The sequence below is a fragment of the Crinia signifera genome, chromosome 2 (assembly GCF_055691185.1).
Source record: "Crinia signifera chromosome 2, ASM5569118v1, whole genome shotgun sequence".
Lineage (NCBI taxonomy): Eukaryota > Metazoa > Chordata > Amphibia > Anura > Myobatrachidae > Crinia > Crinia signifera.
The window spans coordinates 224,039,861-224,054,024 of NC_139218.1; the positions used below are offsets into that span (position 1 = coordinate 224,039,861).

Genomic DNA, 14,164 nt, shown 5'->3' on the forward strand with positions numbered 1-14,164 from the left:
AAAATAAAAGGTTATCCATAGCCATGAGATAAGTTAAGATAAACTATGTAAAACCCGGAATTATAACATGTCCGAGATGGATGTAGTAGGGGGAACTATAAGATAGATTGAGGAGCCACAAGAATGTTGGAGGGAGTCGCTAATAATCAATGTGGATTATAAGAGTAGTAACAAGTAAGGAGTGTAGTACGGCGTCGGTAAGAAGTATAGGCCAAGTGTAGGTGTGCTTGTGGTAAGGGGGGTGGGGTGGGAGGGGGTGGTTGGGGGTGGGATTAGTATGTATGTTATTAAATGAAATGTAATTGTCTGTGTAATTATAAATATTTTGCAATTTATTGTATTACATGCAACGTTGGAATAAATAAAACTCAATTAAAAAAAAAAAAAAAAAACTGAAAGAATAAGGTTTATTTCATAGTAAAGTCAACATTTGCTTGCGATTTCTGATGATTTTTAGTAATGGAAATGTGCTTTTCTTTAGACAAGTGCAGATTTTTAGTAACGTGAATGTGTGCAATTCCTTTTAGCAATGTGAGTGTGTGGATTTGTGTAAAAAAAAACAGCATGGAGTCCCCCCTCCATAACCAGCCCTCATTGAGCCGGTCCTGGTTCCCAAAATACAGTGGGGGGGGGGGGGTCCCCCATATTTAAGAAACCAGCACCAGGCTCTTGGCCGGTCCTGGTTCCAAAAATACAGGGGACAAAAAGACTGGGGGTTCAAATATTTTCCAACCAGCACAGGGCTTCAACAGCCAGTGGTGTCATGCCACAGCCGGGGGACACTTTTTATTACAAGGTCCCCTGGCCAAACCATGACTACCATGACTGGTTATCCCTGGACAGGGTTCACCCGTCCAGGGCTGAAGTCCGAGCTGTCCCCACCACCCCTAGGCTGCGGGTGGCGGGCTGATTTTTGTTGCGTAAAAAAAATTAGTTTTTCACAGTAGAACTACAAGTTCCACAAGGCCTCCCCCACATGCTGGGACTTGGTGAATCACAAGTTCCAGCATGTGGGGCATTAAAGGGCCAGCTAGTTTTTGTAGTTCTACTGTGAAAAACAAGGTACAAAAAAAAGACACACACACAGAGAAAAGTAAAACTTTAATATACACACATGCACACATACTTATTGTACCACGATCCCACAACGGTGCGATGGAGACCTCTGTCATGGGGACTTAGCTCAGCTCTGATTGGCTCTAAGCATTTCCATGGAGACGCCTACAGCCATAAATCACACCCTATTAGATTTGCAATTTTGATGTTTTCTATGAGAAAACATCTGGATGCAATTTGTAATGTGCAATTTTTTTTGAGATGACAAAGCATGCGATTATTACAACGAAACGTGAGATTTTTATAACATGTGCAATTTTTGGGAAACATTTACATCTATTACATCTCACCCTATTAGTCTAAATCTTTAAATAGTATGTCTCTCTCCAAACTTTGATAATCTCCCCCAAGGTTGTTTTCTATTCTCACATTTAATCACAACCCAGGAGGATCTTGAATCTTTATTACAACTCACCTGGGTATGGAATTCTCCCATATGTGATGATCTCAGTCAGGAGGACACCAAATGACCATACATCTGACTTAATGGTAAATGTTCCATAATTTATTGCTTCAGGAGCTGTCCATTTTATGGGAAACTTGGCACCTGCAATTAAGGAGGAATTGTTAAAGTAATAAAAGCATACTTGTCTACCCGACTGCTTTTAAAGTCAAGTCCATTCTGACGAGATGCCTCTACAATGCTGTCAGGAAAGACAGCCTTGAATAGGCGCCAGCCGCTATTTCCCCCATCAGACGTAGCACTGGGGATTAAATACATCCCCAAATGCCACAAATAGCAGAAAAAAAGGGTAAATGATGCTTAGTTGGGCTGTGTCACAGGGGCATGCAGACATCATTAATGAATAAAATAATACAAAGAAGATAATTATACTATAGCTTTTTCTTTATATTAATCTAATCATTACCATTTTGCATAGTGTTGATTTTGGAGGCAACGAAAGTGGTGCCTCCTGCTTCCTATTACAAATATCTGGAAGCAGGGGCCGGGGACAAGCAGATGACTGTAAAATGTTTTTAAAAAATAGCGTAAGCGGCACCTTTACAGATGCATCAGTGACAGGGATGTGCTCTCAGCCAATATGAAAGCATGCCCTGTCACTGAAGCTGATGTGATTGGGCACTGGGCACGGGAAGCAGATTTATCACTGACAGTGACTGCGTCCAGCTGCCACTGTCAGTGCTGTAGAGGGAAATACACAAATTATTGAGAGCGCATATGAACCAGTAAAAATTACACATTTATTAAAAACAATAATAGCATTAGACACTTAAATAATATACGGTATATTAAAATGGGCAATATTCCCTTGTGATATGTAGAGAACAAAGTCCTCGGACTAACTAAATCTCCAATGAAGTTCCATTGATTAGGGAATAAACTTTATGTTCCAGATAGAGTTATCTCACCACTCGCGGCAATAGCACATGAATGCCCTTGTAGTTCCACACCGAATCCGCAGCTTACCGGGTCAGAGGTTCAGCGGCTGGGTTGGATGGGCTCCAAAGGGGGGGGGGGGGGTCTGCAACTTGCGGTCCTCGGACACTGCAATCGATGTTGTGCTTGCTGTGTCGGGAGGGGATAGTGGCCGCCTGCAGCTTGGATGCCCTCAGCGTCACAGATGTTAACTTCAGGTCAGAAGGTTCGGCTGCCGGGTTGGATAGGCTTCAAGGGGGGATGTGCAATCTGCGGTCCTCGGACACTGCGATAGATGTTGAAGTCGCTGTGTCAGGAGGAGATGGTTACCGCCTGCAGCTTGGAAGCCCTCAGCGCCGTAGATCTGACGGGTGCTGGGTGTCACAGCCCGCCGTTCGAGTCCTCCGTTTGTAAAGGATTAAGTAGCAATATGGTTTGATCTTGCAGGTGTGGTAAGGTGAGAAAAGGAATCTGGGTTGCCCAAAATGACGAGTGCTCAGCTCCTTGACGCGTTTCTCCGTCAAATAAATCGGACGGTTTCCTCAGAAGGTCTGTGAGCTGGTGTCTTCCGTGGGTTTAAAAAGCAACCTTATCCAATGAAAATGTGATGTTAGTGCATTGCACCTGTGGCTCCATTAGCATTTAATTACGTATACAGGTGGAATTGATCTGTTTATATCTATTACTTTTTCAATAGCAATTCTATTCACACTTTCACATTTCAGCTCAAATATATCATTAGTCTATACCAAGATAGATAGGTGTAATGGAGCCACAGGTGCAATGCACGAACATCACATTTTCATTGGATAAGGTTGCTTTTTAAACCCACGGAAGACACCAGCTCACAGACCTTCTGAGGAAACCGTCCGATTTATTTGACGGAGAAACGCGTCAAGGAGCTGAGCACTCGTCATTTTGGGCAACCCAGATTCCTTTTCTCACCTTACCACACCTGCAAGATCAAACCATATTGCTACTTAATCCTTTACAAACGGAGGACTCGAACGGCGGGCTGTGACACCCAGCACCCGTCAGATCTACGGCGCTGAGGGCTTCCAAGCTGCAGGCGGTAACCATCTCCTCCTGACACAGCGACTTCAACATCTATCGCAGTGTCCGAGGACCGCAGATTGCACATCCCCCCTTGGAGCCTATCCAACCCGGCAGCCGAACCTTCTGACCTGAAGTTAACATCTGTGACGCTGAGGGCATCCAAGCTGCAGGCGGCCACTATCCCCTCCCGACACAGCAACCACAACATCGATTGCAGTGTCCGAGGACCGCAAGTTGCAGACCCCCCCCCCCCTTTGGAGCCCATCCAACCCAGCCGCTGAACCTCTGACCCGGTAAGCTCCGGATTCGGTGTGGAACTACAAGGGCATTCATGTGCTATTGCCGCGAGTGGTGAGATAACTCTATCTGGAACATAAAGTTTATTCCCTAATCAATGGAACTTCATTGGAGATTTAGTTAGTCCGAGGACTTTGTTCTCTACATATCACAAGGGAATATTGCCCATTTTAATATACCGTATATTATTCAAGTGTCTAATGCTATTGTTGTTTTTAATAAATGTGTAATTTTTACTGGTTCATATGCGCTCTCAATAATTTGTGTATTTTTTGCTGTTAGTCTTTGCTGGGAGCAGCATACCAGTTGCCACCTTATCCTACAACCTTCAGATTATTAACTTGACTTTTGGTCTGCGCCTGATTTTTGTTTTTATAGCTGTAGAGGGAAAGCAGCGGTGGTGGTGCCAGTTCTCAGGGCCGTCAGAATTGGGTGGGCAAGGGGAAAACTCACCAGCCAAAAAAATGTTCTGAGACCCCTGCTGGTGCGGAAGCTCAGCCTTCTGATTTGCAGCGGCAGCCTGGCCAGTCCCTGACCTCACCGCATGCCACTGTTGTATCAGCAGGTTACACAGCAATGTTGGCTGGTTGAGTGTAGAAAGAGAACACGTAGGTTTCCTGCATATTGTGTGGAGTGGTGGTAATTGGATAAACAAATACAGTATAGACGTGAGGTAATTGGATAAAGCTATAAAGGTTAAGTGGTTTGCTACAATAATTGAATGAACTTGTCTGATGTGGTGAGTTATTAGGGAATTCTTGAAGTCTTAGGGGTCAATCCTATTAGGTGCAGATGATTCGCACTCGCAAATCATCATGGCACCGGGCGCACTTTACGGTGGACTGAATTCACTTAAAAAGTGCTCGCACCTCCATATTAGCAATTTTCCCAGGGGTGGATGACTTTCCATAGCAGAACTACCATCCACTCTGTCACTGATCTGCTGGTAATCAGATGAGCCGCAGCAGATGAGTGGTGGGCCATCGATGATGCCGGATCGCACATCAGTGCTCAGCTCATCGCTGCTCTGTACACACTGGGCGGCTTTCGACCTGAAAGCCACTCGAAAGAGTAAACGGAGCTGCTTTCAACTCAAAGTCCCCAGAGTGTATGGGTCTTAAGTCTAATACACTTGTAGTGCCCCCTGTAATGCTGCTTACCACAGAACACTGGGCCTGATTCTGATTTGTTTGCAAATCCTATGTTCGTTGGTCTGACTTTGTGCACCCTCACCTTAGCCGCAGCATAATTGACATGCTGTGGCATTTGACCTTTGTCTCTTGAACTATGCAGTCAGGTACCTTCTCGTGCTGTGTACTCATTGTTCTCTATCACACGTGCCAGACCAAAATCTGCTATTTTGCAGCATATTGTTTCCGAGACCAGGATGTTGGCAGCTCGCAAGTCCCGGTGGATGTAATTTTTACGTTCCAAGTACGCCATTCCTTCTGCCACCTATAGATATTAATTATATAAAAGAAACATAATACATGTATTGTTACATTTTGAGTCTGTATAAAGCCTTAACTTAATATGATGTCATGTTCCTTTCTTGGCTCCTTTGCCCTTTATTTTATGAACCTGAATACAGAGGTTCTCAACTGTGATCTCCATTTACATGCACTCACCCAGTGGCACTGTCAATCACCCGCACACACAGCACGATGTGCCGATATAACTTTATTATGTAACAGTTTCTGATATAGCACAGCAAATACCATTGCGCTTTACAATTTAGCTATATCAGCCAATGGCTGTGCTACATAACAGGCGCTGTGAAAGCTGCATCATGACTTTGCTGGTTCTCCCTTACCTGAGCCGACATGTCTATAAGTTTATAGATAGTAAGTCTGAGGCCTTCTGGTGTTTTCAAATAATCTACCAGGCACCCTGCAGAATAAAGGAACAAATTCCTGAAACATTTCTTACTACATTTAATCATCAGCAATAGTGTTTAAAAGCATCACATATATTATTATCTTAGGTGACTGCTTGTAGCTGAGGAGATAGGAGGGATGCAATATTATTCTGCCAAGTATTCAGATGTCTATTGAAATATCCCCTCTTGTCTTCTCATGCTGCTGCTAAATGATTACACTTTTTAGCATTTTTTTGTCGGTTTTGCACGTTTATGATGCCATATAAATGAGTTTATTGCTTTAAAAAGAATGCTGCTGGCTTTATTTGTGTTTGTACTGGTGGAACTGTTCTGAGCCTTGCACTCTGTCTGCAGATTGTTTGAGCGAGTGCAACTTGGTCTAATACAAACTATACTATGTATATATATATATATATATATTATATAGTTATCGTGGATATACATTGTGAGATCTATTACAGTGTATATGACATAATATCAGCACTCTGCCCTCAAGACTTTCAGAGCATGCACTGCGCAATACGGCTGACATGACACATTGAAAATATTGAATTAGAAGGATATGCCTGACGAGCCAGCATATCCAACTGAGTGATATTTTAGAATTGGTTGCCTGCATAGTCACTACAATTATCTGGTTGATAATCGTTGCATGTATGCCCATCATTAATTACCTTTCTCAGAAAATAGATGAGAACAGAGAACGCGGTACTTGTTTCCTAGCACGGCCACTACGATTTCTATCGTGGTGGTCGTGTCGGAAAAAATCGTGTCGGTCGCGTCGGGTGCATACCAAAACGCACACGACGCGACCGACGCGATGTACCCGATTTCTCCATAGGCTTCAATGTTAAAATAATTTAACATTGATGCCTATGGAGAAATCGGTTACATCGTGTCCATAGGCTTCAATGTTAAATTATTTTAACATTGAAACTGAGTCCATTTAACATATTAAAAAATGGGTATAGGGCCAATATCGGCCATTTCTCATTGGGTATGGCCCCGTCAAGTGTGTAAAAAATAATGTCCCCCCATTGTGGCCGCCACTCCCACGATTGGCGCGAACCCGAAGCGTGGCGAGCGCAGCGAGCCCGCGAGGGGCGGCGGTGCGCGTCCTCCGACCTTTTCATTCCCCTACTATCCACGTCGGCGTGGAGTTGAGAATAGATTAGTGTGGCGAGCGCAGCGAGCCACCGAGCCCGAAGCGTGGCGAGCGCAGCGAGCTCCGCGAGGGGACGCGGACAGCTGTGAAGCCCGCGAGGGGACGCGGATACCTGTGAAGGTAGGGGAATGAAAAGGTCGGAGGACGTGCACCACCGCCCCTCGCGGGCTCGCTGCGCTCGCCACGCTTCGGGTTCGCGTCAATCGTGACGGGGCCATACCCAATGAGAAATGGCCCATATTGGGCCTTTTCCCATTTTTTCCTATGTTAAATTCAATGTTCAAATATTTTAACATTGAAGCCTATGGACAAATCGGGTCCATCGCATAGGCTTCAATGTTAAATATTTTAACATTGAAGCCTATGGAGAAATCGGGGGCATCGCGTCGTGCGCGCATAGGCTTCAATGTTAAAATAGTTTAACATTGAAGCCTATGGGGAAATCGTGGGCATCGCGTCGGTCGCGTCGTGTGCCTTCTTAAGGCACACGACCGACGCGATGCACCACAGTTGTGGTTTTTTCAAGGGAAATCGCGGGCATCGTGTGCCTTAAAGTTAAGGCACACGATGCCCGCGATTGTGGCCGTGCTAGGAAACAAGTACCTAGAACGCTAATTTCTACTCAACCGCCCAGCAATGCATCTGAAGTTCTGTTCGCCTAGTTGAAATGTACGCTGTATATCTTTGACTGCCATATGTGGCTCTTTTGTATAAAGAAATGTGGAATTGAATTGAATTATCATTAACAGTAGTTCCCAGCTCCAGGAACTGTAGGTGATGACTGCACTGTACTATAAAGTATACTGTACATTATGTAATTCTTGACGGTAAGAGAATTATAGGAATGTAAACAGAGTGTAAATGACATTGACAGCAGGACTGGGCTAGTTTCGTTATTTTATTCCATAGGACAACATGTTTGTTATAATATCCAGTCATGATTCCACTTTCACTTTCCCCGACTCACCATTTTCCATGTATTCTGTTACAATATATATAGGTTCCTGGGTTACTACTGCATGTAAGCGGACCAGCCGTGCATGCTGCAACTGCTTCATTAGGTTGGCTTCTTCAAGGAACGCCCTTGTGGACATAGTTCCCTGTTTAAGGTTTTTTATGGCAACCTTGGTGTGCCCATTGTAGTATCCTGCTCAGGAAGACAAAGTTTATTGCATAAGGATGAAAAACATGAAAGCATTTGCGGTGTGTGTCATCTGTATAAATACCATAGATATTGCTAATATTGTTTAATGATATACTAATGCAAAGAAATGACAAAGTCTTGACTCTTGATTCTGTATTTTATTATTGAGCCTAAATGTGGAAACTGTATATATGAAAATGTATTTTGAGCTGGTTGCCCTCTTTTCTAATACTTTTTTCTGCACCACCCGCCCACATCTACAATCTGAGCGCTGCATGCGAAGATGCAGGAGCAGATCCCGAGATGGACGCTGACTTTGGCCAGTCTGTCTAACCCGAACCCAATTGTCAGTGTTATATAGAGTCACCCATGGTGAGTAAATGCTTATATTATAGGTAAGAAAAGGTCTGCTCCTTCTTTTTAGACTGTTGACTCTGTATTAAATGAAAGATAACTTTAAATCACAGAGTAAAAGTTCAGGGATTACTTAATACTCAGAAACATGATGGAGTAGTACATTCTAGGTGAATAAGAATTATTCATTCATTTTCAATAGAAGTCAATTCAAAACCGATTTACTCACCCATCCACACCTCTCCAAACTGTCCAGCACCAAGCTTCTTCACTAGCTGCAGCTTGTTGCGTGGGATTTCCCATTCATCAGACCACCAGGGTTTTTTTGGTCGGTGAGTCTGGCATGGCTCCTTTAGCTTTGTACATAACCCATCCAAAGACACTACATGGAATACAACATATGACTTTATATTTGATAGTAGAACAGCATAAGACAGTTGATCTATGAACCGATGACTAGATTGCTATGAGGCTTGTTCATGAACATATCTGTTCTTTTATGGCTGCATAATTGTTATTATTAATAGTTATTTTATAGCACTTATGTATTATACAGCTCTATACAGAGAATATGTTTTTACATTGGTATGTGTAGCATACAATTACTATATATATATATATATATATCCTGCCACATGGACATGTGTGATAAATGGTTACAGATTGTGATACACAGACAAGAAGGTGCATAGCTAGAAATAAGAGCTCATGGTTTATAACATTTTAAGGAGGGTACACCATCATTGGGCTGGAGCATGTGCGGGCAATATAGTTACTGATGGGACCTTGCTATGTTAACACTAAACTTTGTGCACAATTTATTGCTCTCATTCTGTGCAGTGCAATTACTCCACAATATTTCCATATGATAATCAGTCCTCTGTTTAACATGCCGGGGGTCCGGATTCTGGCAGTCAAAATCCTGGCACCAGAATCCCATCTGGTGGACACACAACAGCCCAAATCCTTACATTCAGCATCCTGATCATAGGTACGCTGGGGACAGTTATCGTAGGACGGTTAGGTTTAGGCACTAGGCCGGGGGAGGTTAAGGTCAGGGGGGATTGGGGGTTAGGCACTAAGAGGAGAGGGTTCGGGTTAGGCTATGGGGGTGAGAGGCATAATGATAGGCATTTGGAAGAGAGGGTTATGGAGGTAGAAAAGTATACTTACCGAGCCCCTGTTGGGATTCTGCCAGTTGGGATGCTGCTGTCAGTCTTCTGACCACCAGCATCCCGACTGCTGGCCACCTGTATGGCTTTCCTCTACGATCCTGCTGTACCCGATGATAAACAGACCCAATAGCTGCTACATGGCCTACAGTGCAATTGGGATGGTTACGTTACTGCACAAGCTACACCCTATAACCCCCCTGTTGCTCAGGTGCTTCTGCATTACTTTTTTATGGTATACATAGAACCACCATCTTCCATAGTGATGTACAGAGTAATTGTACTCATTCCACTCAGTTCCTTGACTTCCTGCACAATCGAGTCTTAGTGGTTTATTTACTTAAATGCAGGTTTGTAGAAGTGGAGATGTTTCCCATAGCAATCAATCACATTCTACTTATTATTTATCTAGCACTTTGTACACGATAATAGCTGGAATCTGATTGGTTGCTATGGGCAACATCTCCACAACTGAAACTCTGATTTTAGTGTATATATATATATGGGAAAGAAAGGGGGGTTTCAGGGTGCGCTTAACCTTTCCTGATTGAACAGAATCTTTCAAGTAAGTAAAACAATTTAATATAAAACTGCCCTAAGGGCATAGCAGTGTACAATAAAGGTTTGGTACAATTACAGTGAATCACAATAAAAATGATATCTTTTTATACAAATGATGTACAATCACAACAAGTGTTTCAATACGCCCATAAGCCATAATCAGGGTTTATGGGCGTATTGAAACACTTGTTGTGATTGTACATCATTTGTATAAAAAGATATCATTTTTATTGTGATTCACTGTAATTGTACCAAACCTTTATTGTACACTGCTATGCCCTTAGGGCAGTTTTATATTAAATTGTTTTACTTACTTGAAAGATTCTGTTCAATCAGGAAAGGTTAAGCGCACCCTGAAACCCCCCTTTCTTTCCCATTTCTGTACCGGGTCCCATCTAACAGGGGACCCTATCAGGGTAGCAGCTCCCTCAAGTATCATTGTGCGCATAGTGTGGTCCTTTTCGATATATATACCCCTTACAGTCTACTAACTACATCACTTGGTCCTTTTTATTGTCAGCCAACTGACCTATCAGTATGTTTTTAAATTATAGGAGGAAAACCAAGCACATAGAGCAGGGGTGGCCAAACCGGTCCTCGAGATCTACCAACAGTCCATGTTTTCCAGATCACCTAGCTGTAGTCATTACTAATGGTCACATTTTCAAACCTGCTGCATTCATTCCTACTATAGATCCACAGGTTGCCTGGAAAATATGCACCGTTGGTAGATCTTGAGGACAGGTTTGGCCATCCCTGACATAGAGGATGCTCATGTTGTGTGAATATACCCTCTCCATAACAATAGTGCCCATAGGCCCAATGTTAGCCACTGTATTCCTTTGCTGTAAACATGTATAGTAAATACTGTAAAAATAAAATGGCAGAAGAACATATTTGAGCACTGTGGTTATGAGCCCTGCTGACAGCCAATGTACTGTACCTGAAGTACATTGCATCCCACTGCTATGTATGGATGACACAGGCAGCATTACATATACAGTACTTAGCACAAATCCTGTCCTCGACTAACCTTCTTGGTCAATAAGTAATGCCAGACTTTAAGCCAGTGGAGTGTATGTCTATGGAGCATGTTTCAGGGACAACATGAGAGCCATTGGGGGAAATTTACTAAGACGGGAGTTTTATTTCACATGGGATGTTGCTACGGCCAACCAATCAGAATCAATATTTTTATTCATTTAGCACCTTCTAGAAGATAATAGATAGTATGTAATTGGTTTCCCATAGCAACATCCCAGGTGAAATATTTTAGTAAATTTCCCCATTGTATGTTCTAGTTCTGTTTCCTCCTACAAGAGAGGCTATAACAGCCATGCTCACCAGAATAATGTTGCACAAGTTCCTGAAGGTTGTTGAATATGATCCTGGGTGAAATATAATATCCTCCATTGTCCATATTGCGAATCTTATAATGTTTCACCACTTCTCCCTGATTCCCATCCAGATCACGCACAGATAACGAGTAGGAGCCTGGAATGGTAACAGGGTGGAACTCTCATTAAGTGAGGTCTACAGTACGCAAAAACAAAGCATAGAATACAAATGTAGGCAAGGTTCAGAGAAAGAAGTAAATGAGTGGGAAGTAAAAGCAACAACACTTATGTAGACATAATAAATACAATACCTTTATTGGTCTCGCTTTCTCGTATTAGGAAAGATCCTTGCTGGTTTCCTGGAGCTAGAAGCTGACGCTCTGCATCTTTCCGACCCAGATCACTGAAGAACCAACTGGATAGAATGTATTGGAACACAATATTGTTGCATGTTGTGGTTTGTGGTTATGGAAAATGGATACAATTGCTATATCGTGTAAGAAGGAAGTTAACTCAAAATACTATTTTGGGCGGGATGTTCTAACATCCACAGCCCAGCTCCACCGCCCTTCGCTGCCCATCGCCAACATAATTATCACATATGCTCTAACATATGCGATAACTATGGCAAAAGACAGCTCTTGCGTTAAGTGCTGTCCTTTGCGGTGAGAGTCAGTAGGTCCGGCGGCTCCCTCCCTTACCCGGCCGGCTTACAGTTTACACTGGCTGTACTGTGCTGCTGTGCTGGGTTCTCCTCCTCCCTGCACTCGGAAGAGCATCACAGTGCAGAGAGGAGAAGGTCACAGGTCCGGGCTGCCCGGACACAGGAGAGGGCGGTGGGTCGGTGTGGGAGGCGGTGGGTCACGATAACGATGCCCCCGTCATGGTGGCGATGTCCCCATCACGGTAACCCTTCGGGGGATGTTTAGAGCATCCCAAAATGCGGCAAAACCCCGATAACGGGGTTTTTACCACATTTTTAGTTTGGAAAATCTCCACCTTCATCTGTTGTTAACAATGTATTTTTTTTTTTTTTCCTAAATGGCTGAATTGCTGCCACCGGACTCTTAAATTAGCTTTTGTCTCCAGCTTCATGTCCACCAAATACAGTGGAGAAAATCTACTAAGCTCGGCCGTGTTGGGCAAGCGCCTGTACGAATGGGATCGGCCGTATTTTGAGCCTGACAATTCACCAAATATATCTAGCTGCGGAGTTCTCAGGATTCCTATTTTCCAATTTCCCTGTGTCGCAACATTAAAGTATTTTCAGTGTTTACCTGACTTGTGAATTCATGCTGGTTCTACTCTGCATTCCTCTGCTCCATGCTGCTAACTAGCTCTGTGTTAAGCCCCCCATACACGGTCCGTTAATCGAATCCGTTGTGTGCTTAAACAGCACACATCGGATCGGATCGCATTCCTAGTGCATGCAGTGTGCATGCACTGCGATCAGATACGATGTGTACCTAGTACAAAAAGTATGTGCAGCACATACTTTTTGTACCGTACTATGTGATGCGCGGGAGCGCGCATCGCATAGTACAGAACGGATGCCGGCGAACGGCTCCGTGTATGGGCAGCTTTAGTTTGAATACTGCAGGCTGATTACAGCACCTGGGTGAGAACTTGCACAGTCTCCTTGATTAGCAAACCTGTGAGGTAATAGCCCAGTGTCTGACAGATGAGCTCATTAGCTCCTTATAAAATGCACTTCCTGGCAGGTATTCCCTGACAGAGTATATAACCTGCTCCAGCGTCCCTTGTACTTTATTCTCCAGACTTCCAGTAATTGACCTTGGCTTTCCCGTGACAACTCTCCTGCTTAATCCTGTACTGCTGCTAGTGTTTTCCTGTTAGTGACCCGGCTTCATCTTGACCCTTCTTGTGCCTGCTCCCTGTGTACTGCATACCTCCCAACATGACCCTCTCCAGGAGGGACACAATGCTCTGCTCCTGCACTTCCCTCTTAATGCAGGATTGCCATCACCTGTTTCACACAGGTTAATTGATAAGAAAGGTGCTTTAACACAGGTAATGGCAATCATAAATTAAGGAAAAGCCCAGAAACAGACCAGTGTCCCTCCTGGAGAGGGTCATGTTGGGAGGTATGGTACTGCATCCATGACATCCTGTGTATGACCTTGGCTTGTTCTGTGACCATTCTCCTGCCTGCTCCCTGAGTACTGCTTCCTGTGAACTCCCAGTGTATGACCTGGCTAGTCTGACCATGAGCATTCCAGAACTTACCCTGCCTTACTCCCAGTGTTTACCAGCACCATGTGGGAAACCTGACCAGGGGATCATAACCGGTGTATCGTGTGCAGCGAAGCCCAAATCGCGCTTGGAGGGGTCACTGGCAAAAACCACTGGTACGCTTAGACCCGCTCCGAGTCAGGTCAAGCCAATTCCCGGTCTGGTATTCACCATCCGGAGTCTAAGACCTTGACACCCTGAAGCATTATATGGATCAGTCATGTGCATCTTCTCAGCATGTCTTTCTTCTCCAACCTAACTTGATAGGATGTGCCCCTGAGTATGTCACTGATCGGAGACAGTGCACATTACAAGAGAAACCCTTCCAAGTACAGGGTATTACTGTATCTTGACCACTAGCTAGGGTTGTCCATCGACCATCAATGGTTGTAAACCCTCAATGGTAGATGGCTTGTGATGGTGGAGATCTAAATTATTCTCCACCATCAAAG

The 14,164-nt window shown here is 43.9% G+C and overlaps 1 protein-coding gene across 2 annotated transcripts in view; it reads right to left on the reverse strand.

Moving 5' to 3' along the window:
• The window catches only part of LCK (LCK proto-oncogene, Src family tyrosine kinase), a 49,188-nt gene that overhangs the window by 16,208 nt on the left and 18,816 nt on the right, over positions 1–14,164 (reverse strand). For both annotated transcript variants that reach the window (XM_083173870.1, XM_083173868.1), the window contains exons 6-12: positions 11,771–11,874; positions 11,467–11,616; positions 8,619–8,771; positions 7,859–8,038; positions 5,661–5,737; positions 5,149–5,302; positions 1,532–1,663 (exon numbers count right to left, since the gene is read on the reverse strand). In XM_083173870.1, coding sequence (XP_083029996.1) covers positions 1,532–1,663; positions 5,149–5,302; positions 5,661–5,737; positions 7,859–8,038; positions 8,619–8,771; positions 11,467–11,616; positions 11,771–11,874 — 950 coding nt within the window. The remainder of the gene's footprint in view (positions 1–1,531; positions 1,664–5,148; positions 5,303–5,660; positions 5,738–7,858; positions 8,039–8,618; positions 8,772–11,466; positions 11,617–11,770; positions 11,875–14,164) is intronic.